This window comes from Haliotis rubra, unplaced genomic scaffold (genome assembly GCF_003918875.1).
Source record: "Haliotis rubra isolate DU_JTF1 unplaced genomic scaffold, ASM391887v1 Scf93, whole genome shotgun sequence".
NCBI lineage: Eukaryota > Metazoa > Mollusca > Gastropoda > Lepetellida > Haliotidae > Haliotis > Haliotis rubra.
In genome coordinates, this window is record NW_025767668.1 from 2,189,876 (window position 1) to 2,215,530 (window position 25,655).

General features: G+C 40.8%; 2 protein-coding genes and 1 long non-coding RNA gene across 3 annotated transcripts; 1 reads left to right on the forward strand and 2 right to left on the reverse strand.

The window, feature by feature from the left end:
• Window positions 1–460: 460 nt before the first annotated feature.
• LOC124264543 lies at window positions 461–24,563 on the forward strand. Its single transcript, XR_006895164.1, has 3 exons — window positions 461–471; window positions 12,306–12,316; window positions 24,503–24,563. It is a non-coding gene; the product is annotated as an uncharacterized LOC124264543 (long non-coding RNA).
• Window positions 4,917–17,435, reverse strand: LOC124264541 (mediator of RNA polymerase II transcription subunit 18-like). The gene is made up of 7 exons (XM_046699288.1): window positions 17,285–17,435; window positions 14,823–15,012; window positions 13,302–13,377; window positions 11,067–11,189; window positions 10,047–10,125; window positions 7,003–7,142; window positions 4,917–5,907 (listed from the first exon to the last, which is right to left on the reverse strand). The coding sequence occupies exons 2-7, from the start codon at window positions 15,001–15,003 to the stop codon at window positions 5,853–5,855; spliced, it is 654 nt and encodes a 217-aa protein (XP_046555244.1). The 5' UTR covers window positions 15,004–15,012; window positions 17,285–17,435; the 3' UTR covers window positions 4,917–5,852.
• On the reverse strand, window positions 20,158–25,054 carry LOC124264540. The gene is made up of 6 exons (XM_046699287.1): window positions 24,892–25,054; window positions 24,662–24,767; window positions 23,290–23,645; window positions 22,734–22,860; window positions 21,496–21,611; window positions 20,158–20,326 (listed from the first exon to the last, which is right to left on the reverse strand). The coding sequence occupies exons 1-6, from the start codon at window positions 24,941–24,943 to the stop codon at window positions 20,256–20,258; spliced, it is 828 nt and encodes a 275-aa protein (XP_046555243.1). The 5' UTR covers window positions 24,944–25,054; the 3' UTR covers window positions 20,158–20,255.
• Between the last annotated feature and the right edge of the window lie 601 nt (window positions 25,055–25,655).

A 25,655-nucleotide genomic window follows, 5' to 3' on the forward strand; every position in this document is an offset into this window, starting at 1 on the left:
TTGGTTGACACATGTCATCGTATACCAATTGCGTATATCGATGCTCGTGCTGTTGATCACTGGATTGTCAGGTCCAGATTCGATTATTTACAGACCATAGCTGGAATATTACTGAGTGCAGTGTAAAACTAAACCCAATCTCAAATTGATATTTATAGGCCAGTTTGATTTGCCACACTACTCAGTCAAATGGACCAATCAGAGAGCATATAACAAACCAGCTTCACTGATTGGTCAGTGACAACAACATGGATTGTGATTGAGCTTTTGAGAAATTCAGCATTAAAAGCAAAAAAGAAAGCCCTCAAAATTCTTAATGTCCTTTAAAACTGATAAGTCCTCCCGTACCCATTTCTGGACGTCAGTAATATGTTAATGAAAATCAATGGTAGATATTTTCCGATTCCAAGAATCACAAGAATAGATCCAAGGGTGAGAATAGGTTTACCAAAATGCTTAGGGGTTACATAGGTTGACTGTGATGTTCTTCAGCATTGCTGAAACGTGTTATATATTATTCATTTGTTAGCGTCTATCTATGAAGCCTTTTAGAAAGTGGTCAAATGTTACATGTTACATTTAGGATTACACTTTCTCAGTAAAGTACAGGGGGCGGTGGGGTAGCCTAATGGTTAAAGCGTTGGTTCATCACGCCGAAGACCCGGGTTCAAATCCCCACATGGGCAAAATGTGTGAAGCCCATTTCTGGTGTCCCCCGCCGTGATGTTGCTGGAATATTGCTAAAAGCGGCGTAAAACCAAACTCAGTCAGTCAGTAAAGTACAGATTCCTGTACTTTTTGGGGTCCCAAATCCAGGATTCAACCCACACTCAAAGAGTGAGGCAAGTAATAGCTACTGCACAAAGTCTGCGATCTAACCCACTCAGCTTCACCCTGACAGCTCTCAAAAGTACTAAAAATTTTCTTTTACACAGAAATTGTAGTCCTAAGTATAGCATGTTACATGTATGCCATTAATTGACTAATGATGGTCAGGTCGTCAGAGCGACAAATATTTTTATACTTCCAGATACATCAGATAAGCATTACTACACCAGTGTATTTTAGGATTGTGAATAATAGATGAGATTGTTTTGCAATGATTCTAGCAATAGGCCTCTCTCCATTTGTATATTTTCTTACAGCTGACCGTGAATGTCCTACAGAAACTGCAAGATTGATATAATGATTGTAGTTTGTCATTGAGCACTATCTTAACTCACACATAAAAGTCGTTTTCTGATTGGCTGAGCCAATCAATGTACCCCACATATAAGCGAGTAACATTTTCTATGTTACCCGCTGGAAATGCCGAACTGCGGGAATTCGTTAGGTACTTGGTGTTAGTAATGTTGCCTAACTCCGGTACTCCTTATTATGATCCAATAACTGTGCTTCAAACAGTTCAAAATTAACACTGAGGTGTTCGTTAAGATAAATACGTTGATCACTGGTCCCTCGGGGCGTTTATGTTCCTCTTGTCCTTCGGGCTCAGGAAACATAAACAAGGGTACATCAACCCATGGGCCCCCGAGGAACCAGTGAACAACTTATATTATGTGATAGCTTCCAGCTGTAGTAGATATACATTACAATTATATCCATGAAGTTCCAGGTTTGACTTAAACGTCATCAACATATGTTTATCATATGGGGCAATTAATGAATTTGGCCGGCCAGGGTCAAACATATACAGGCTGTGGTCATACAGCTGGAAGATTGCTGAGTGAGGCAAATGTAGAATTACCTCCGTGCACACACAGCCAAACACAGTTCACTCCTTTACATCCCAGGATCTGCTGTGTGTTTGACCTGTGTTACATGGGGCTCTCAAATGAAGTTCTTATATGTATACTGAGAGAAACAAATAAAGGAACATAGGAATATCCAAGCGTTCCTTAATATTTTCCAGTTTTCATCACCAGCTTTGAATAGCGCTGTGGGAGGAAATCTGAAAATAAATAAAGGAACACTGCCATGAAGTGGTGTTCCCTTATTTGTTTCCCTCAGTATATATTAGTACTAACTTGGCTCAACATGCTCAAAGAATAATGAAATTCAATTCTTTCACTTTACTTTCATCCTAAAAATAGGAAAAGATGGAATGAGTTGTGTTTAAAACTATTTTAAACAGCAGGTCTGTTACCATGGTTATGTGCCAGTTTGTCAGGTTACTGTGGGAGGAACACCCAGTTTGATGCAGGTCTCACATGTCTACACTTTGCTGACAAACTTAGAAACAATCACAGTGGAACTGGGGTTTGAACCCCGGATAATAGGTTCCTTGCATGCCTAAGGGACACAACTCTGTACAGATGATTACAGTGACTTAGAGGACATAGTTTGTATTTTGTTAACTCAAATGTCATTTTTAAATTTTATTGGCATATCTGTACGTTTTTGATGGACAAAACGTTACTTTTGTATTTGTTCCTTTTATGAGTTGACCTCTAGTCGGAGAAGATACAGTTGGGTATTTTCCTTGTTGTATTCATGCATATATATTTTGATGATGTTATGACTCAGTATTGCGTGTATACAGATAAATATTGTTTTTGTTATGAAATAAAGTCATAGTAAAACAAAATATACAAGAGTTTCACATTCTTTATGCATTATTGTAACCATGGTAACATTGTTACCGGGAATTCCCATATTTAGGCCCACGCAAAAATTTAGCCCATGGGCTAAAAATACAGGATTTTATTGGCGCATTTAAGCCCATGGGTTTAAATGTGGATTTAATTCTTAGGTGTTTACGTCCCTTTCCAAGCGCATGGCTTAACCTCGACATTTTTAACCTTCGTAGTGCCTCTGCTTGAGGTTATCACGTTTACAGAACATTTTGGACACCGGTTACAGGGCAGTTATTAGTGACAGAAATTGATCATCTTAACCCCTATGATGTGCATGCAGTTGCAGTTAAACTGATCCATGTGGTCATTCAATTTTGAATTTATAGACCAGTTTCCTGATAACAGAGTTTAAAAAAATCTGATTATTTTTATTTTATCAACATATTCGCACATTTCGAATTTAAGCCCTGGGCTTAAATATGGGTAAAATATTTCTTCACTAGAACAGTGATTTTTCCGTATTTAAGCCTGGGGCTAAAAATATGGGAATTTCCGGTACTATGCTGACCATTGGGTAGTAAATTCTCTGAGTGCCAAGACCTAGTTTTGTTTTGTAGTTTGATTGTCAACATTTTGGATTTGCTGGTACGTGTGCAATAGTGTTCTAATACCTGACTGGGAAACACTGAATGTATGAACCACGGCAGTGTAGTTCGCCTGTTTCCAGCATGTAAATACTGACAAACAAGGATAAGTTGAGCACCGACCTGATAATTGACCCATATTAGCATGTATGAGTGCCACCCACTGGCGCTTGCCATTGTTAGCGAAGGGGCCCCAGGTTGTCCACGATCAACTGTAGTGCGACTTGCTACACCGACGTGAGTCTTATGAGCAAGGCATGTGCAGCTACACACGAAATCAATTCCATCGTCATGCAATCCACATGCACTAGCTTACATCTGCTCTACCTTTCACAAACCAAATGGTTTTGCTCATTGCCATGCACTGCCAACTTCTCGTAAACGCGTTCTCTGCGCAGTCAAACTTATCCTTGTTTTCCAGTAGCTTGTGATGATTTACACATTGGACACAGCATTGCTAGTTCGTGCACAAACAACGAATAAAATCAAGTAAATCACAGCAGAATTACTTTGCCAGAAATCTCCACAGAGACTAATGGACTTTTCCCGGAAGTGTCAAAATCTGGAATTACACCCTATGTCGGTCTTTGCTGATACTGCGTGCAGCTGTTGAGTGATACAAACATTCTTACATAGGATATTTGTTATCTTTGTTCTTATACATGTTATTGACATTTATGTTTTCTAATCTCATCTGATTTAAGAGTATGTATCATGTAACTGTTGTGTTGACAAGTTCTGATCACTCTTGTGTCCCTATAAATGTGCTTTAACTGTTACTTGCAGTAGAATTCATTTATTTTTTTTTACAGAAGTATTTGGACACATTTATTGTACCTGAATCATGTCTGCTGTAAGAGTAGTCATATACCACATATTACCAGGTTTTGTCTAATCTGGGGTAAAGGGACAAGAGCCAGTTCAACCCTTGAAATCACAAGCTAAATGGTAGACCTAGGTGAGAGGTGAGGTGAGGTGAAATTGGGTTTTACGTCGTGCTTGAGAATATTTCGCTGATATGACGACGTGCATGCATGTGTATGTGTATCTGCTTGTACTAGCCCAGACTTAAGCTGGTTTTATAGTGCTAGCCCACTGAGATACCATGCCGCAGTGAAGCATGAATACCCCACTCAGACACATTATACTGACTCCGAGCCGACCAGTCCTTATTGTACCCATTAATGCCGAACGCCAGACAGGGACCAACAAGTACCAAATTTTAACGTCTTTTGGTATGACTCGGTCAGGGATCGAACCCGCGACCTTCCACTCTCCGGGCGGACGCTCTAACCACTACACCACCTCAGAGGCGATCTCCTAGGTGAGAGGCTGAACCCACATTAAATATAACATATCACTGAGATCAACATCCACACTGCTTAGAGAAAGATCCTGTATTACTAGAATACTGCTTAAAGCAACATATAACTACTATACTCACACACATTCTTATCAAGATAAAAACTTCTGCACTGAAGTGAGAAGAAATAAAGAAGAATTGTTTGAGAAAGCTGATCTATTTGACTCAAGAACTCAACTATCTAGACTAGAGGTCAAAGCTTCACTCATGGTTCAGCTCTCATGACCTTCCATGGAGCCCTGCCTTGAGTTTGAGTTGGGCTTTGCTTTTAGCAATATTCCAGCAATATCACAGCAGGGGACACCTAAAAAAAATAATCACAGAACACAATACTACAAATAATATTTTATTACAATATCATGACACGAACCCGTCAGAGAATGCTCTTGAAAGCAGCATGTGAAACAAGTTTCAGATCAGAATTCTTTGGGACACAAGATTTTGCTCAACAAGCACGTATCTCTCGCTCCATGTCATTTGATGAGAGGTGCGTCATCTTAGTTCTTGAAAAAACATTAATTGTTTATTATGTTACTATTGTGTATGGTCAATATCATACAAATACCACAATGATAAACCTTGCTGGACCTGATTTCACATTACTGTAGCATAGTTTGAAGGATGACATTATATGGAAGAAGAACTTGTTTATTACAGTGAGAGAGATGTTTCGGTGTAGGTTCTAACATCAAGCATGTGAAGTGTCATATTAAGACTTCTTGAAAACTCACTTGCTTGATGGGCGGTGGGGTAGCCTAGTGGTTAAAGCGTTGGCTCATCACGCCGAAGACCAGGTTCGAATCCCCACATGGGTACAATGTGTGAAGCCCATTTCTGGTGTCCCCCGCCGTGATGTTGCTGGAATATTTCTTAAAGTGACGTAAAACCAAAACTCAGACTCAGTCACTTGCTTGATAAAGATGTTGGAACCTACACAGAAATGTCGCTCTCACTGTAATAAAGAAGTCGTTCATCCATTGTTATCCTTCCTTATTGATCCATTCCCTAAATGCCTCTCAAAGAAGTTGTAGCGTAGTTCATGTACACTTTCTGATGTTTGGTGCACTGACTGCTGTGGAAGGTGCCTGTTAACCCTCTTGCACCTGCTTGTGTTGTATACTCCCCAGGGAGTTGAGAATGAAAATCACACTGATCCATTGTTGCAGTCATAATATAGACCTTTCATGGTCTAAGTGAACATGAGCAGTTGCAACTTGAGTTCCACAAATCCATAATAATGGATGCTTCTGACAGATCACCATGGCAACATCACTGTGTGGTCTTGGCCAACATTCTGTGGTCTATTTTCTCCAGATGAACTAATCTGAGAAGGGTCAAGGTCATTTTGGGACAATGATCTCCCCTTCAACAAAAGCAACATCAAAGAACTGAAAAAGCATAAAAACATATCAACATCTCCTCATGATGTGTGTCAGCATTGAAAAAAGTATCCGTTTCATTAAAAGTGTTCCCAAGAAAAGGTGCAAAACATGCATAATAATTCTCTTAACAAAAAGCCAAATCATTAAAAATCAGGAATCATTGCAACTGGGATTACTCGATGGGGTGACAATGTATAGTGCGTTTGGCTCAAAAGCGGACCGATGAATTGCAATCTTACTCGAAAACTAATAAACATTTAATACTCAATGAAAAGCTGATCATAATCAAAACATCAGACCAACTCTGTGATTTGTGTGCAGAATTTATGTCCCAAAATTAAAAAAGTTGTTTAACAAACTATCATTTAAATATTGACACAGTTCACTATTTTGCACGAGGGAGAGTGCAGAGAAAGGGACAGCCAGATGTGCGAGAAAGGATGGAGATGGCACAGCACAGGTTAATGAATCATTAACTTTGTCGGCACTTGTGCACGTGCTTCTCTAACACCTGGCTGTCCCTTTCTCTGCACTCCTCCCTCGCAAAAAATAGTGAACTGTGTCAATATTTTAATGATAGTTTGTTAAACAACTTTTTTAATTTTAGGACATAAATTCTGCACACAAATCACAGAGTTGGTCTGATGTTTTGATTATGATCAGCGTTTCATTGAGTGTTATATGTTTATTAGTTTTCGAGTTAGATTGCAATTCATCAGTCCGCTTTTGAGCCAAACGGACTATATATATTGTTCATTCATTAGTAGCAGAGCTAATCTGGAAGTTGAACGTTTTTATAATCTTTCTGACCACCAACTTGTAACTGATAAAAACTGAATGTCATTAAGAAGGTAAAATTTCCTTATTTTCATCAGAACTTCACAGCGTCCTCCCACATGTAACCCACTATCCTCATGCCAACTTTTAAGTAAACCCATACCACAAGCATGCTTGTGACTTTTCTGACAAAGAATCTCTCATGCTGTCATATATGAAGGTTCCATATTTTCACAGGTATGGCATCATTGGAAGGATACGGTTTAAGTTGTTCTGCAAAGTTCTTCATGTCTTCCCCAATCTGTTCCTGTCCTGAAGGTGCCACTACACTCAGCTCCACCAACTGCGACTGAGACAGTGGCTCCAGGCTGCTGTTGTCTGTATTGCCAGACTGTAACATCTGGAAACAGAAGAGGGAGGGTTAACATGACTGAGACAGAAGATTAGTGTTGGGAATTGGTTGAAATCTCACAATTGATGACTTGCTTCATTACCAACGAACAATCATCGAAAAAACTTGGTTAGCGTCATTTTTCAGATTTTCCTATCCAGGTTGTTATTGCAGAAAAGTATAACATGATGCAACTTGTTACATTAAAGTGATGACTAATATATCATGAACATAAACTTCCTGGAGTCTTAGAGAAATATTCAGTCATGACTTTTCAGTTAGTGAAGTGAGTTTTCTAAGAATTAAACATGTTTTCAGACCCTGACAACTTCTAAGATATGTTCCATTGTCAAGTGAGGTGAGGTGAGTTGTTGGTGGTGGTGGAATTGGGGTTTAATGCGTGCTTGAGAATATTTTGCCCATATGACGACGCGTGCATCGTGTGTATGTGTATCTGCTTGTACCAGCCCAGACTGAAGCTGGTTTTATAGTGCTAGCCCACTGAGATACCATGCCGCAGTGAAGCATGAATACACCCACTCAGACACATTATACTGACTCCGATCCGACCAGTCCTTGTTGTACCCATTAATGCCGGGCGCCAGGCAGGGACCAACAAGTACGATATTTTAACGTCTTTTGGTATGACGCGCTCGGGGATCGAACCCGCGACCTTCTGCACTCCGGGCGGACGCTCTAACCACTGCACCACAGAGGCGGTCTGGTGAGGTGAGGTGAAATTGGGTTAAACGTCGTGCTTGAGAATATTTCGCTCATATGATGACGTGCATGTGTGTGTATGTGTATGTGCGGCTGCTTGTACTAGCCCAGACTGAAGCTGGTTTTATAGTGCTAGCCCACTGAGATACCATGCCGCAGTGAAGCATGAATACCCCACTCAGACACATTATACTGACTCCCATCTGACCAGTCCTTGTTGTACCCATTAATGCCGAGCGCCAGGCAGGGACCAACAAGTACGATATTATAACGTCTTTAGGTATGACGCGGACGGGGATCGAACCCGCGGCCTTCCGCTCTGGCTCCGGGCGGACGCTCTAACCACTACACCACTGAGGGGGTTTCCATTGTCAAGTATTTCAAAGACTAAAACAGTAGTTCCAAAATCGTTTCTGTACGATTATGAGAAAATGTGATCAATTGAGTGGTCGTTTGGTCACTGTGACCAATCTTCGATTATTTAAATTAATCGGAACACCACTACAGAAGATGGAGGGTTAACATGACTGAGACAGACTGTAACATCTGGAAACAGAAGAGGGAGGGTTAACATGACTGAGACAGAAGATGGAGGGTTAACATGACTGTGACAGACTGTAACATCTGGAAACAGAAGATAGTATGAGACTGAGACAGAAGATGGAGGGTTAACATGACTGAGACAGAAGATGGAGGGTTAACATGACTGAGACAGAAGATGGAGGGTTAACATGACTGAGACAGAAGATGGAGGGTTAACATGACTGAGACAGAAGATGGAGGGTTAACATGACTGAGACAGACTGTAACATCTGGAAACAGAAGATAGTATGAGACTGAGATAGAAGATGGAGGGTTAACATGACTGAGACAGACTGTAACATCTGGAAACAGAAGATAGTATGAGACTGAGACAGAAGATGGAGGGTTAACATGACTGAGACAGAAGATGGAGGGTTAACATGACTGAGACAGAAGATGGAGGGTTAACATGACTGAGACAGACTGTAACATCTGGAGAAGATACTATGAGACTGAGACAGAAGATGGAGGGTTAACATGACTGAGACAGAAGATGGAGGGTTAACATGACTGAGACAGAAGATGGAGGGTTAACATGACTGAGACAGAAGATGGAGGGTTAACATGACTGAGACAGAAGATGGAGGGTTAACATGACTGAGACAGAAGATGGAGGGTTAACATGACTGAGACAGACTGTAACATCTGGAAACAGAAGATAGTATGAGACTGAGATAGAAGATGGAGGGTTAACATGACTGAGACAGAAGATGGAGGGTTAACATGACTGAGACAGACTGTAACATCTGGAAACAGAAGATAGTATGAGACTGAGATAGAAGATGGAGGGTTAACATGACTGAGACAGAAGATGGAGGGTTAACATGACTGAGACAGACTGTAACATCTGGAAACAGAAGATAGTATGAGACTGAGATAGAAGATGGAGGGTGACTGAGACAGAAGATGGAGGGTTAACATGACTGAGACAGAAGATGGAGGGTTAACATGACTGAGACAGACTGTAACATCTGGAAACAGAAGATAGTATGAGACTGAGATAGAAGATGGAGGGTTAACATGACTGAGACAGAAGATGGAGGGTTAACATGACTAAGACATAAGATGGAGGGACATGACTGAGACAGAAGATGGAGGATGACTGAGACAGAAGATGGAGGGTTAACATGACTGAGACAGAAGAGAAGATGGAGGGTTAACATGACTGAGACAGAAGATGGAGGGTTAACATGACTGACACAGAAGATGGAGGGTTAACATGACTAGAAGATGGAGACATAAGATAGAAGATGGAGGGTTAACATGACTGAGACAGAAGATGGAGGGTTAACATGACTGAGACAGACTGTAACATCTGGAAACAGAAGATAGTATGAGACTGAGATAGAAGATGGAGGGTTAACATGACTGAGACAGAAGATGGAGGGTTAACATGACTGAGACAGACTGTAACATGTGGAAACAGAAGATAGTATGAGACTGAGATAAACTGTAGCCTCTCTGTCTGAAACATCAGTTTATAGATTTGAATTAAATGCATCAAACATATGATGTAGATAAACAACATGGCAGGAGAAGTGGATTCTCTCATTATGTCACCTGCACACGTAAAGGTTTAAACTGTGACAAATTCAATCAATGGCTACTTACTCTGTAGAGTTTGGAGACTGTCACCTTCATCCTTCCCTTGTGAAAGAAGCAGCCACGGACAACATACTCATGATCCAACCTGAAGCAATGTTCAATGAATAATAATGATAATAATAATAATAGTCCATTTGTAATGCGCATTTCTCCACGCATAATGCATGCTCGAAGGGCCCAATGTTTGGTATATTTACTAAACATGCTAAAACTAAAAGTCTATGTAAACATGACCCATGAACATTCTGGGTTAGAATTGGTCTTCAGTAACCCATGTTTGTCGAAAGAAGCGACTAACGTGATTGGGTGGTCAGGCTTACTGACTTGGTTGACACATGTCATCGTATTATAAGGCTGAATAAAAAAAATGTTGTGGTTCTGATTACACCTCGTAATTTAGGGTAGGTAGGTAAGATTTTTTTAAACATTTTTTTAGAAGTAAAGTACAAACTAATAACACATTTATCAATTTGTAATTGTTTATTCAATTAAGCTTGCAGCCATCATGTCGACATTTCTCTATCAGAATGACCAAAGCTCGTTGGTGCCGGGAAAAACTAATGGTATCTGAAAGCTTATTATATTCAGACCGCATTAAAAAAAATAGGGTCGGCACCAGAATTCAAGGGTCAGTCAGGTATTCGAACCACATTTGTTTTGAGTCCTAATTAATAGTAAAACTTCCCCAGTTGAATGGCTTCATGCATAGTTTTACTGGGTATCAAATATTGCATCCTGTATGCATGAAAAAAAAAAATTGGATGTCAAAAACATCCACTGCAAGTTTGATTGAACAAATGTTGAATACAAAAGGAAATTAAAAATAAAAAATTCTGTTCTGATAGCAAATCTAAGTAATGTTCAGACATTTTGATTCAAAAGAGGAAATGTATGGGAAGTGTATGGAATTAAACTCTGAATTCAGTTTTCTGTTGGTACCATGATGTTGAGTATAACACACATACTGTATCAAATTTGTAGTGTGTAATAGTTTTTCCTTCTTCAGGTGTACCTAGATAGACTTACCTGAATCCCATTTCATTCAGAAACTGGACAACATTTTCAGAGCAAGCCACATCAAAGCATGCTCTCACAAGGGTGGGCCTTGTCTTATCTCCAATCTCTGTCTGACCACAGTAACGGATATACCTGTTTAAATAAAAAAACATGACTAAATACACCCACTGCTTCAAATGAGATAAAAATTCGTCCATGCACAGAATGCTAAAAAATAATAACTAATAACTACAAACATAACAAGAAATAGATCTGAATTTACTGTCAGTGTGAATGGCATCTTTAAATAACATACTGGCAACAAATAATATATTTGGGATTACTATGATTACAATTTCTTAGTAAAGCACAACTTCTAGTCCTTTCGGGGTTTGATTCATAAAACGGTCCATAAATGTTTCATTTTTCAGCTGGTGTTGTAAGCTGCACTTAAAAAACCCTGTCATTTGAAATCTTTAGTATGCATTATTCCAGCTACATCATGACAGCATATAAACAATCGAATCTGGACCAGAGAAACCGGTGACTGACACTTCCTAGTCATATGTGAGATTCTGTCACCGGCCAAGTACCAATTTCCTGAGCTGCTCGTGTAAAAACCTAATCCTTTTTCTAAGATGCTTCGGTAAAAGATGAAAGGTGCTGACAGTACTTTATCAGACGATAAGGTACTGTCAGCAACTTTCATCTTTTTGCATTACACCACACTGTATTGATGTCACTGTGCCATTCTAGTCTGCCCCCTCGTAATCAAACGTACCACATGGTAACCGACATCAAGATGCATGTCCGTTGTCATCGCCTCGTAAGCCTCCTACACGAATGTTCATCGCTTGATGTTTATTCTAGTATCAAAAATGTACTTTGCATTGAACCATATTTAACTTTATTGAAATCTAAAGATACGCATCCTCGATATTGCTAAAAGCGGCGTAAAACCAAACTCACTCACTCACTCACTCATCCTCGTTAATCTCCAGGGTATACGTTACAATCACTCTCCACTATACCCTGGATGCATCCACGGCTCAAAAATCTGAGTGGCACTGAGAACAAACCTTCACGGCTCAGACGCTATCTTTGTTGACACTGGCAAGCTGGATGTAACGGCGGCTTAGCTGATTGGCTACTGTGAGAATGCGGAGCAAGCAAAGGGAGGTAATATAATTATGGGGCCAAGCCGTGGATGCATCCAGGGTGTAGTGGAGAGTGATCATAACGTATACCCTGGAGATTATCAAGGATGAGTGAGTGAGTGAGTTTTGTTTTACGCCGCTTTTAGCAATATTCCAGCAACGTCACGGCAGGGAACACCAGAAATAGGCTTCACACATTGTACCCATGTGGGGATTCGAACCCGGGTCTTTGGCGTGACGAGCCAACGAGGCTGCCCCACCGCCCCATATCGAGGATGAAAGATACTAGGCATAGAATAACAATGTTACGAATCGGTGCACTTCCAGAATAAATACAGGTAGATTTGATGGATCTCCGAAGCACCAAAGATTTGTAATATCTGTAATGATAATTTTGTAGAAAATGAATTTCATTTCCTATTTGAATGCAAAACGTATCATGATTTACAATGTAAGTATTTTAAAGCATTACAAAATTACATAGATCAGCAATACTTTCTGAACACATTATCATGTACCGATTTTTCAACAGCAACAAATTGTTCTACTTACATTAAGGAAGCATTGTCACTGCGTTTTTTATACATATGAACCTGACTGTCAATTGGCACAATCTTATAATTGCACGTTTATTTTGTATTGTACATGGGCCTAAGGCCTTGTTACGAAATAAACTTGATTGATACAGTAATTTGAGAAAACTACTCCGTAGCACCCCGTTTGCAGTTGCTTCACTCAGCTGACATCACTGATGGAAAAGCTCAATAGAAAAGCGTGTCAGTTAGTAATGAACGAGGATTATAAATTTAGGGCACCGACACCATCGCTTTTCTGTTAAATATGAAATTTGGCATATTAGAAAAGAAATACAGTTCACTCTAACACCATGTATAGTGTAATAAAGCACACTTTCACCCTGAACAATTTCAACGTTAAAGCACTCGGACGCAACCTTTCTGTGCTTTAACTATAATAGTTCAGGGCAAAAGTGTGCTTTATTCATTATACATTGTGGTAGAGCAAACTGTATTTCTTAATTATGGACTATTACAAGGGCTAAACCTATTTTACCATACAACATAATGCAAATGGTAGGCTGATGGTTTACCAAGGAGTGTCTGGATGATCTAGTGCACGACGGACTCTGAATAACACAAAGTGACTGCTGGGCTGAGCTGATCCCTCTGAAACAATGTATCATGTAATAAGTGAACACTGAATAGACAGAAATTACACCACTTTTAGCAATATTCCAGCAATATAATGATAGGGGAACCCAGACATGGGCTTCCCACTTTGTACCCATGTGGGGAATCGAACCTTGGTCTTTGACATGATAAGCTTTAACCACTGGACTACCCAACTGCCTAAAAATTGAACAGTAAGATTGCAGGTTTAGCAAGTATGAATTAACAAAAAGTTAACAAAAATTGAGAAAACAAATAGTTTCTCAATGTTTAACATGGGGGTACTGGGGACCCCTGATTATAAGTGGTTCTTGCGGGCAATATGAGGGTCCTGTGAATTAACAGTGTTTGAATCAACCAAATTTGGGTATGAGTCATCTAAATTTGGGTACGGGTCAACCTAACAAGGTATGAAAGCTCCAAAACAGGAATGAATCTGACAAGAATTTAGGGTAAGAGTTAACCATTTTCACTGGGTACAAATCTCTGTGGGTATGGATTGTCTAGTGTCCCTCGATATTAGCTGTTAAGAGTTAAGTCCCTCCTATTGTCCAATCAGATTCCATCTATCACATTACTTGCACTTGCTTCAAACAAAATGGTGAAGATTCAAGTAATGGCCAGGATAAGATGATCTGATAGGTAATCAGGATCAGTATTATGTGCCTCACCTCTTGAAGTTCATTAACTTACTTGAGCACCTTGACTAAAAACATGAAGTGCTTTGGAAAATATCTGCTTGATGCCCAGATCACAATACACATACTTTGCAGAAACCTGCAGTAGACCAAAATCTGCTGGGCAGTTCACTAACTGGCTGTTAATTTTGTTAATAAGGCCAGACCAATTTTATTTCTTGTTTTATGGATTTTTGTCCTCAGAAACCCAAAGGCAGGAGGGAAAAAACATACAAATAAAATCACCAGTCAAAATAATATTCCTTCTAAATATTAAAAGTATTTTACTTTTGGAAATTTATGAAGTGTATATGGGGCAAAAACAATCAAAAACAAATTTTCTTGTAAGTTTACATTTTTGGCCAATGAAAAACATTAGGATTTTATTTTTTGAGTGGGGAAAATTAAATTTTACTTTTTTTCTATTCTTGAAAAAATATGACCGGCAGATCTGTAAAACAAGAAATAAAATTGGTCTAACTAAGAAAATTCCAGCTTAGTTTGACAAACTGGACTTATTCAGTCAGTTAACTCCTGTGTCGCAGGAAGATGGCTTCCACCATGCTCACCAGTGACATACACATATACAGCATAATCAAGATTATGTTTTTGGAATGTTGATAAATAAACAGTGTTCCAAACTGAGGAAGAAAATCAAGGGTTCCATGTGATAATCCTCACATTCAGAGTTATGACAAGGAACATCCTTAGATTCAAATATCATTTTGATCATAAACACTTAAAATGATGAAAACGGCAACATACTTAGTGCAAACACCATCTCATGATCAAGGAAAGTTTCTGGGGTGGTCTCAGCATTGTCACACAGTCCTCGTAGTCGATGTAGCAACATCTCGCGATAGTTGTCACTGATGCTGCCCTGTAGAAGGAACTCTTGCTGTGGGGTGATGTGATATTTCACACCGAGGTTGTATGTGCTTTCCATGACTAGTAACTGAAGAGACAACATCAATAATACAAACAATAAATAACAAGCTCTCATTTTCAAAAGTTGAAGTCAGTGATGCTGTGAGAGTGGGCGATGACTTGGGTTTAATGCCATAACAGCATTCCAGATATATCATGACTTCTCAGCTAAACAACGAAAACTTAAAGTGATGCAGGTCTTAAAGGCAGGGGTTCAACTTCAAACCTATACACAGATGGGGTGTGGCCTCCTTGCCTTGTCAAAGCTGTCTTTCAAATTCAGTGCAAAGCAATGCAGTATTCAAGCACATTCCATGAAATATCACAAAATTGACTTACCGGTTCATGACGAAATTAAGCCATACTGTAAAGAAGTATGTTATGAAGGCTCACTATAAAATGTACGTATGTATGCAGACAAGCTATAAAACATACATTTTGAAAATATATTTCTCTTCTTCAAATCCAGGTTTGAATTTCCCACTGTGTCAGTCAGGTGGCCAGAGGAGGTGCCTTTCCATAAAAAACATGCCTGTGTGTTGGCTAAATGTTTCATTCAGGGTTTCATATTTCAGGCAGGCTGTGAAAATGACCCCCCCTCCCCACTCCCTGACCCCATGCTGTGCTGGGTTAGGGCTGTACACTTATTTGATGCTGACATCACTATGTTAATTGCATTTTCAGAAAATCAGTAAAGTTTGAAATTTCATATACCGGTATGCTAATCAAATTAATCTTTTTAGTCCTCAAAATATGTAGTGAAAGGGTTGTTGGGACATTTACTATGAGGGACATGTTTATTCTAGTAGTAAATTCCAAGGTTAACCTTGATAATGCCAGGCACCCATAGCCTTACAGTCCTGTCATTCTTGGGCAGATAACGTCTACACTGCTAGGAGTAGCCAATAGGAGACAACACTTAGGTAGAAACCCCAGGGGACCACAACTGCTTGAACCATGATTAGGACCCACAATCATAGGTCTCCGACAATATATAGGCGACATGCCCAAGGGATGTAACGCTGCACAGCGAATTGTGTATGACAAATTGGCAGCTACCTATGCTAAACAACTGTTGGTTGGGTTGGTTTGTTGGGACGTGATTCAAGTGCATGTACAATTAATGTGTCAGAATACTTCATGCAATAAGTGATCAATGAATTCTACTGCAACTAACAGTTAAAGCACTGGTTTGTTGTTTATGCTAGGGTTACACTATGTTACTGGCAGAAACGTAGGGTGCCGTGGGATTTTGGCCATTTTTTCCCTGTAAAGTCAAGTTTTGTTAGTTCCTGCTAAGTTTTCTCACAGTCTATCGTGGTATCCGTGATGGGCCGTTGGGAAAAAGAGCTGCTGAGTCCCGGAAGTGTCCTTTGTAATACAATATCATTGCACACTAATTTGCATGAAGCCATGGTCTGTTCCAAATAAGTCGCATTGCTCATTTCTGCACTTATCTCTCCTCAGTAAAGTCCTTGTTTTACGTTTCCTATCTCTCTACCACTGAGACTGTAGTTAGGCCGAACTTAGTTCAACAGATATTTCACACTTTCACATATGAACTACATAAATTATCATGATTATAGATATAAATGTGAAAAAACAGTTTTATTCTATTTCCGACAGTACTTTTAGTACCGTGACTGCCGTGGAATTTTTGAACAGTTTAATAATCTGGCATAGCATCCATGGCAATCATGGACGGTCACGTTTGCTCATTCAGTCCCCCCAACACTGTCTCGCGTCCATCCCGTTTTGTCCCCGTTTCGGTGAAGCGGGACTGCCGTGGCTTCTGTGAACATAGTGTAACCCTAGCATTAACCTCACACTTAGCAATATTCCAGCCATATGGCGACAGTCTGAAAATAATCGAGTCTGGACCAGACAATCATGTGATCAACAGCATGAGCATCGATCTATGCAACTGGGATAAATTGACGTGTCAACAGAGTCAGCGAGCCTGACCAGTAAGAGTTCCGCCCGTAACCCCCGCTTGAAATGTATTCTATTTATTATGATTATTTCATGGAGGGGTTAGGTTTAGGTTTAGGGTTTACATTTAGCATTATGTTAGGTTTAGGGTTAGGGTAGGCTTTCTATAAAAAAAATCATCTATTCTTACTGTAAATCTTAGGCATAGAATGAAAAAAAATCCGGGGGTTACGGGCGGAGCTCTTTCCAGATTCCAAGTTCGACCCACAAAGATGGATCTGCTCTGGCGTGTGCTACACAATATTATTCAGTTACCGGTAAGAAAAAGTTCGACAGAGTATATTACATAATTATAGTACATAACTCACCTTTCGCAGCTCCAACAAATACCTGGGGAGGCACACTTGAAGTTAATGCAAAGCCACCATTTCCCACGCAAAACGCAGTAAAACACGCACGATATGATCTTTGTGTTTATTTTGATCGGTAGAACGGAAATGTGTGCATGCGTATCTTTATCTTGGAAGAGTTCTGTGAGGGGAGGTAATTCTTCCATTTGTCGCTACTATTGACTGGATGGGGACTGTCAAGTTTTCCTCTTTTGCTTTCCAGCAACATCATAACCAGAAATGGGCAAAAGTGTGTTTTATTACACAACGCTTTACATGGTGGTAGAGCGAAGTGTATTTATCGGCGTAAATAACAATCTGATTAGAGACAATATATCAATGTCGGTCTCTGATATAAGCATCTTCAAATAATGACAATGCGGACTACCCCTTTAGATAGCAGCCGTTTATATTGATGGTGCCGAATCTTGGATCACGAGTTTCACCACCGGCTCCTATGTGAAATATCTCCCTCTCTCTCTCAAGATAAAAAAATAATAAAAAATTAATAAAGAAAAATAATCAAAGTAAATAGTTTAAAATAAAAATGAAAAATATACCCCCACCCCCAAACCAAAACAACAAGAGGTAAATGTCTAGAAACGTGATTTTTCTTAATGTTTAGAAAATGTTGCTTTCTCCTCAGGTTTTACAAAACCAAAACAAAGCAAACATAACAAACACAAAGAAAGTCGCTGAATATTGTCAGGAAAATATGTTTGGTGAAAACTAATTAAAATGTTTAAATGAATTCAATCTTAGAATTATATGCTGTCTTGCCCCATCCCCATCCCCACCCCCGTATATATAACTGTAACCTAAAATTGGTACCTTTTGAATGGTTTCCAGAATCCATCGCACACTAACGATAAATTTGCGATAAACAAAAAACACACAACTGTATATATGTTGTTTCTTTACTGTTCCTATGTTTTTACATGCTTGTTAATGATAATGTACCTGTATTTCTAAAGCGCCTAAATTCCATCAGTGAGGTGCTCAGTTAAAACATGTTGTAAAGACAAAACACAAGAAGATAGTTTTGGAACGCTTGAAGATAGATACACGCGTCGTTGTCATAGATGCAGTTAAAATAGATGCATATAATCAGAAGAATTTTGTTTTCAATGTGCGGTTTGATGGGTAAGCAGTGAAGGGATTGCAGGATTGGAGAGATGTGGTCAGAGCGTCGAGAACGAGTGATAAAGCGCTGCGGTGTCTTGAAAAATACTCTGAAGTTTAGATATTCCAGCTATATGGCGGCGGTCTGTAAATAATCGAGTCTGGACCAGACAATCCAGTGATCAACAGCATGAGTATCGATCTGCGCAATTGGGAACCGACCACCCGATCCCGTTAGTCGCCTCTTACGACAAGCATGGGTTATTGAAGGCCAATATTCTAACCCGGACCTTCACGGGTCAAAGTATTTAATAGTTCATATGATCCATACAACTTAAATATTGAATATTGGGGTGGTATTTAACTTTTTGACAATACATTCATTGTCCAAAAAGGCAACCTTTGTCGCGCGTGATCCAAGCGAGTCCATTACAGCCTGACACTGTCGTTTCATGGTCCCGGTATGCGAGTGAGTGAGCCAGTTTTTATGCCGCTTGTAACAATATTCCAGCACTATAATGGCGTGGGACACCAGAAATAATCTTCACACATTGTACCTATGTGGGGAATCGAACCCACGTTTTCAGCGTGACGAGCGAACGCTTTAACCACTAGGCTACCCCACCGGCCTGATCCTGGTTTGTATCTGAATGGGTAACGCTGCCAAAGGAAGATTGTTCGCCTCTCCAGTAAGAGCATTACCGAGTTACTGTAAAGTGAATATCGTTTTATGTCGACTTTAGTAATGTTCCAGCAATACCACGGACACCAGAAATGAACTTCACACATAGAACCAACCCATGTAGGAAATCGAACCCGAGTCTTCGGCGTGACGGTCGAACGATTTAACCATTAGGCTACCACACCGACCTAGAGTTGCCAGGACAGGGCGTCATGAGGACGATCTGCAGCTCGTACCACACGTGTTTGATAGGGTTGAAGTCTGGTGACCAGGTTGGTTTCCATGTGGATAATGGTTTCCTGTTCGGCATAAACGTATCCCCCGAAAGCCGGGGTTCGTTTCCCCACATGCTTGCAAATGTGAAGCTGAATATTTCAGTTCACTCATGAATGGAACTCTGAAGCGCCCTATACCGAGCCGATGTCTAATGGACTACATTAGTGGTGGTGTGTGGTCCTGCGCGTCGAACTCGGGTCACTAATCAGTTGAAGTTACAGTCCGTTTGGCTCAAAAGCGGACCGATGAACTGTGTCAAAATTTTAATGATAGTTTGTTAAACAACTATTTCATTTTCAGGATAAACTCTGCAAAAACTCAGTTGGTCTGTTTTGATTATGATCAGCGTTTCATTGAGTATTATATGTTTATCAGTTTTCGAGTTAGATTGCAATTCATCGGTCCGCTTTTGAGCCAAACGGATTATAAGCAACCTTGGGCGCAGAGTACTTGGATGGGTGACCATGTTTGGCAGCTTGACTCATGAGAGTTTCTTGGGCTTCAGTCCTGCCCCACAAGGAAGCACATGTGGTCTCACCCAAGGCAAGTTGAGTTCGTTCAAACTTGCTTCTGTTCACCCAGCAGAAAATGGGTACCCGGTGGATAAGTCATGTGACTTATAGCGCCTCACAGGCAGCTTGGGTTATCCGGGGTAATAATTAGATTGGTGTTAGCGCTTTGAGCATGTGTCCTGTACATGGAAAGAGGCGCATTAAAGATTCAAAATTATTATTACAAGCCGTGGTACACGCGATTCAAACATAACACAGGGTTTCTCTCCTTTAGTCTATTTAATGCAATTCAGGTTTGTAAATATTGCACAGGAAACTGCCAGATCTAACGGTCATTGTTGCTGTCCACTCGGACAACTCACAGGACACAAGCACACCACATGGAGACGAGAAGTAGGGTCACAGGTGTTGTAAGCGTTGAACTGGTACCTGCAAAGAAAACATTTGTGGACTGAGCGGGTTTTAAGCTGCCTTTAGCAATACCAGGGAGAGGACACCATAATTTAGACTTGCATAAGTCTCCAAGGTAAAAATTAATAGTTTAAATGGTAATATCTAAAAACATAAATAGCAAAGTGACAAAACACTTGTCAAGGCAAAGGAATGAACTGACTAGATATTTTTAGTCAGTTATCTCCCTTGTCCCCTTCGAGCCTGTTTCAGGCCACAGCAACAATGCCCCCTTATCTGGATAACTGCATGTAGGCATCCTTACAAATTATAACTTCATAAACGATTCTTGCTGACAAGAATGGGATACTGTGTTTGGTTCCATAAGAGACCCTAAGCTATTTTCTGGCGGCCTCTAAATAATCGATTCTCAACAAGTGACCGATATCATGAGCAACGGTCGATGGAGCACAATCATCCAAGACAAAAGACCTGAAAATCAAATCCATTTAGTCGCCTCTTGCTAGGGACCTTGAATGTAAATCGTAAGCACCTTGATACTGGGTGGATCAATGGTGTTCCAAGGAGCAGACATAACCTATGAACAAGGTAAGGGGTCAGGGGACCAAGATTGGGGCGAAGCGGGATTCGAACCCGCAATCACATTTCAGTCCTGTCCCACCTTGAACTTCGAAACCATTTGACCAATGGACCACACATCCCTTCTCTCAGAGTGAAAAGGCCTAACAGACGCCAAATATCAGAAGTATATACCAAACAAACGCCAGTAGGGGTTACATTTATCAGAACCGAAGATAACCATGGATATTTTTAAAACAAGTAAACATATGCTGTTGTAGAGGCCATAAAATTTCCGAGTCCAGCGCCGGGATTCGAACCATGGACCTTCTATTCTATTCCGAAGTCGGACCAAATAGGTCAAGTCCCAGCAAGCTGACAAGGTAAGGATGCGAGTGCGAGTTATGTTTTACGGCGCTTTTAGCATTATTCCAGCAATATCACGGCTGGGGACAAGCAATATCAGGGCTTCATACACTGTACTCATAAGGTAAGGATGTCATCTGTGGGATGACTCCACGCCCTGCTACACTGTCAGCATATCGACAATAGGCCGGAGCTTTCGTCCGACCAGGTGCAACCTAATCTCTACCAATTCGAGAGCCTTCTGATACCACATGTACACTGACCGACTTCGCACTCCTGATCGATAACGTTCACAGACGCCGGGAGGGAGGTCACGTTTCTTAACTCCGGACAGTCGTCTCTATTCAGCTTGAAACAATCTTCAAACTCAAGAAGCGCCCTGAAAAGACAACGATATCTGTAAACAATATATAGAACAAACTGCATTAGTTTAACGCCGCACTCAGCAATATTCCAGCTATATAGCATAGCCGTGGTCTGTAAATAAGTCTGGTGAATGAGTTTAGTTTTACGCCGCTTTTAGCATTATTCCAGCAATATCACGGCGGGGGACACCAGAAATGGGCTTCACACACTATACCCATGTGGGGAATCGAACCCGGGTCGTTGGCGTGACGAGCGAAAAATAAGTCTGGACTAGACAATCCAGTGATAATATTGAGCATCTATCTCAGAAAAAAACTGCAATAGTTTTCAAAATATCAAGTCAATACGTTAGTTTGGTGCGTAATGAGAATGATTTAGAAGTCTGTAAAAATGAAGTCTGAACCTAACAATCCAGTGACTGACATGAGCATCGATCTACCTAGCTGGATATCCAGAAAACGCAAATCCACTGGGCCAGACCACCGGATCCCGTTAGTCTGATATACGACGAGTATGGACTGCTATAGACCGGTTTTTACTAGGACCATCACGAGTGAGTGAGTTTAGTTTTACGCCGCACTCAGCAATAATCCAGCTATAAGGCGGCAGTCTGGAAATAATCGAGTCTGGACCAGAAAATCCAGTGATCAACAGCATGAGCATCGATCTGCGCAATTGGGAACCGATGACGTGTCAACCAAGCCATCGAGCCTGACCACCCGATCCCGTTAACCAGGACCTTCACTGAGCCGGCTAGGGTTTGATGTCATGAGCAGCGGCCGACGTCATCGGTACAATGACATCAGTACAATATACAACAATCGGAACACAATACGCCGAATTACAGGTATAGGCAAGAAAACAGTAGGATAATCAGTCCTAGTTAGGTCCTGAAACGCATTATTTCCCTTCTGGCCATCCCCCTCTGACATCATAAAGCCCTAAAGGAAACAAGATTTCCTAAGGTACTGAGTCTTACAACTCACTGGGGCTCCTATCAAAATCAACCTATTCGGAGTCATAAGACTACCAGTCAATGTGTGAGTAAATGGTTTGTGCTCCCTTGACTTTTGGCACCCTGAAAGAGCTCAGTGTACCCTCACGCGTCATAAGAAACGGGTGCATGTGTACTCACGGGCAAGGGAAGTAGGTCTCAGAAAATTGGGCGTATGGTTTCAGCGCCAGCGAACAGTTGGCCAGTGGGCCGCACCCTGCCTGCATACTCAAGTTCTGACGGAGATAAGGGTAGTACTCAAAATTCGCTGAAACAGAACAAGTATCTATTTGAATCAATAATGTTACAACCAGTCCACTTTATGCTAAACTACAGGTAGATAGTGCTGACTGTATAATAGAGGGCTTGTGTATTGTAAGATGGCGGCCAGATTTGAATCTATCAACTTGATGTTGGAAGAAAGGGAAAGATTTCCGCCCGTAACCCCCGTTTTTATTTATCATTCTATGCCTACAAAAAAGGAAGAAGATAGTTTTTTCAAAAAACCTTAACACTAACCCTTACCAAATCCTAAAACCTAGAAATAATCCTAATATATAGAATACATTTCAAGCGGGGGTTACGGGCGGAACTCTTACCTCTTAAAACTTGATACAATATTATCATTCAATTTTCTTTCCATGCAACTGTTTACGAAACCACCTGTTTTGGTTCGAGCTAGGTTTTATACACTTACCGTATCGTTCCTTCTTGTTATAAAACTGCTCGAAAAGGGTAACATATTTGGCATCAATGGTTATAACACCAGTCTCTTCCTTTGAACAGAGACTTGCTCGGGCCGTCTTCATCTTCACAAGCTGTTCCGAATGAAAGTCTGTGTGGTTGTGTTCGTGGGGGTGGGCGTGGGTAGTCGTATCAGATGGGGACGTGGTGGGGGACGTGGTGGGGGATTCAGAAGTTTCATCTGAGGAAGATTCCGATGTTGACACTGTGGATGTTTCGGTCGAGCTGCTTTGGCTCTCAGTGGAGGTTGCAGCCTTGTGACATTCGGTCAGTTTGTCTTCAACACACGCCAGGTAGCGGGCATACTTCCTGTAGAGAATATTATTATTATTATTATACGATATTTATATAGAGCACATATCCAGGCAACTAATGCTTGCTCAAGTCCCTGGTATTTTTTCCCTCGATCATTGGATGTCAATCTCAACGGCACATCGTGTTATCAATTTCAACTCCCTGGGGAGTATGCAACTCTTGCAGCCACAAGGCGCACCGAGTTATTGTGGCTTTCTCATCCAAACGAGGTACCCATTCACAGCTGGGTGAACTGGGACACATAGTCACTGTACTTTGTCCAAGTTCACTGCACGTTGCTGTACCCGAATCTAGGTATTTGAACGTATTCATGTGGCCACCATCTGGTCATATACCAACGGATTCGTGGGTTCTTTTAAGTGCACAGGTTTGTGTACTGTGCACTATGGTTTGTGACAACACTGAAAGAGTCTGCACACAAAGTTGACTCCAAGGTTTTACACCCGGTCACAGGTGGGCTCGATCCCGGCACCTCAACCTCGCTGGATCACTAGCCTGGCGCCTTAGCCAGCTCGATCGCCCACCGCGCGTTCTAAATGTTCAGGTGTCCTGACAAGTGGGTGACCAATCTTGTGCACTCTTCATGGGACCAAAATCTTTAAGAGCGTTTTCCAAACATAAAAAACAAATAAATTAATATGACTTCACTAGAAACCAAAGGTTGTTTTCAAACATTTTCTCTTTCAAAGAAACAGTTCACAAGACAGTTTACTTTGATAACAATACACACTACCCTATATTTGTTAGAAAGCAACCGAAATTTATACCTTTCTTGTTGAGAAATTATGTTTTTAAGTTTAAGTTGTACAGAACTGGCTTCACAGCCTCCCAACAGAAACTGATTGACTGAGGTTTAGTTCTACGCCGCTTTTAGCAATATTCCAGCATTCATGGCGGGGGAGACCAGACATGGACCTACAGAAACTTAATGGGTCAAAATAACACATTGTTTTGTTTTTCTAACTTTATCTCGGAATAAGGTTTTGACCGCAACAAGATTTCGTACGTACCCGCAATTGAGTTTTCGATCGTGCAACTGTTGCAGTGTCAGCACGAATTTACCATTGCAGTGGTCAACAGCTGGGCACTCGGTGGTCAGTGGGACGGTGTGGAGGTCTGTACAGTAAAACATATATACATGTATATATATAGCCGGAAATATCGTCTACTATGAACATATGTTCCGTGCAAGTGTAGAGAATAAGCAAAGTGAAAAGTCAAATGAAGTAAGTTTTCTTACCTGCGAGTTGAAGTTCTAACAGGACAAATAAAACTACAATATATCTTGACATATTCTACTTGAATCAGCTACACTAAGTTATGTTGATCCGTTTCAGTTTAACCTTTCAAGTCGACAACCCATCAACACTGCAGCGCGTGCGCATCCCGCGCACGGGAAACTCGTGCAACATTCAAACTGGCGTCACATCCATATATGGTCGGAAAATAGTTCAAAGGTCAATCTATATATATCAAAATCGCGTCTGCTCTAAATGACGTATTCTGGTAGCAAATGCATCAGCTGAACTTGATACACGCTGTTAAGTTAATATTTGTTTATTTTGTCGCAAACATACCTTTTGTGTGATGTTTCTATTGTTCAGTTGAAGAATATGTTCATGTTGATAGTGAGTGTGGTTTTACGCCGCTTTCAGTAATATTCCAGCAATATCACGGCGGGGGACACCAGAAATGGGCTGCACACATTGTACCCATGTGGGGGATGGAACCCTGGTTTTCGACGTGACGAGCCAACGCTTTACCCACTCGGCCCCCGGCCATGTTTATATGGAGAACCTGATATGAGGGGGAGCGCGCAGGCGAAATTGAGTGCCACTCACAAAGCCCTGAATTCCACACCTCAATTAATGCGGGCAGCCATCTTACAGATGATCGATACCTAAATGATACACCTAATTACATATAATTACAACAACAGTTGATAAATACAATAAGGAATCCATGGCAATGACGAAGACAACCCGGAACCGTATAAACAGAAGG

Coding starts and splice junctions, on each gene's coding strand:
- LOC124264541 (XM_046699288.1), bottom strand. CDS start 15,003: ATGGAAAGCACATACAACCTCGGTGTGAAATATCACATCACCCCACAG. Junction 13,378..14,822: donor TGAGATGGTGTTTGCACTAA/GTATGTTGCCGT, acceptor ACATTGTTTCAG/AGGGATCAGCTCAGCCCAGC. Junction 5,908..7,002: donor TTTGCAGAACAACTTAAACC/GTATCCTTCCAA, acceptor GACCCTTCTCAG/ATTAGTTCATCTGGAGAAAA.
- LOC124264540 (XM_046699287.1), bottom strand. CDS start 24,943: ATGTCAAGATATATTGTAGTTTTATTTGTCCTGTTAGAACTTCAACTC. Junction 21,612..22,733: donor GAGACCTACTTCCCTTGCCC/GTGAGTACACAT, acceptor TTGTCTTTTCAG/GGCGCTTCTTGAGTTTGAAG. Junction 20,327..21,495: donor CGATCAGGAGTGCGAAGTCG/GTCAGTGTACAT, acceptor TTTTCTTTGCAG/GTACCAGTTCAACGCTTACA.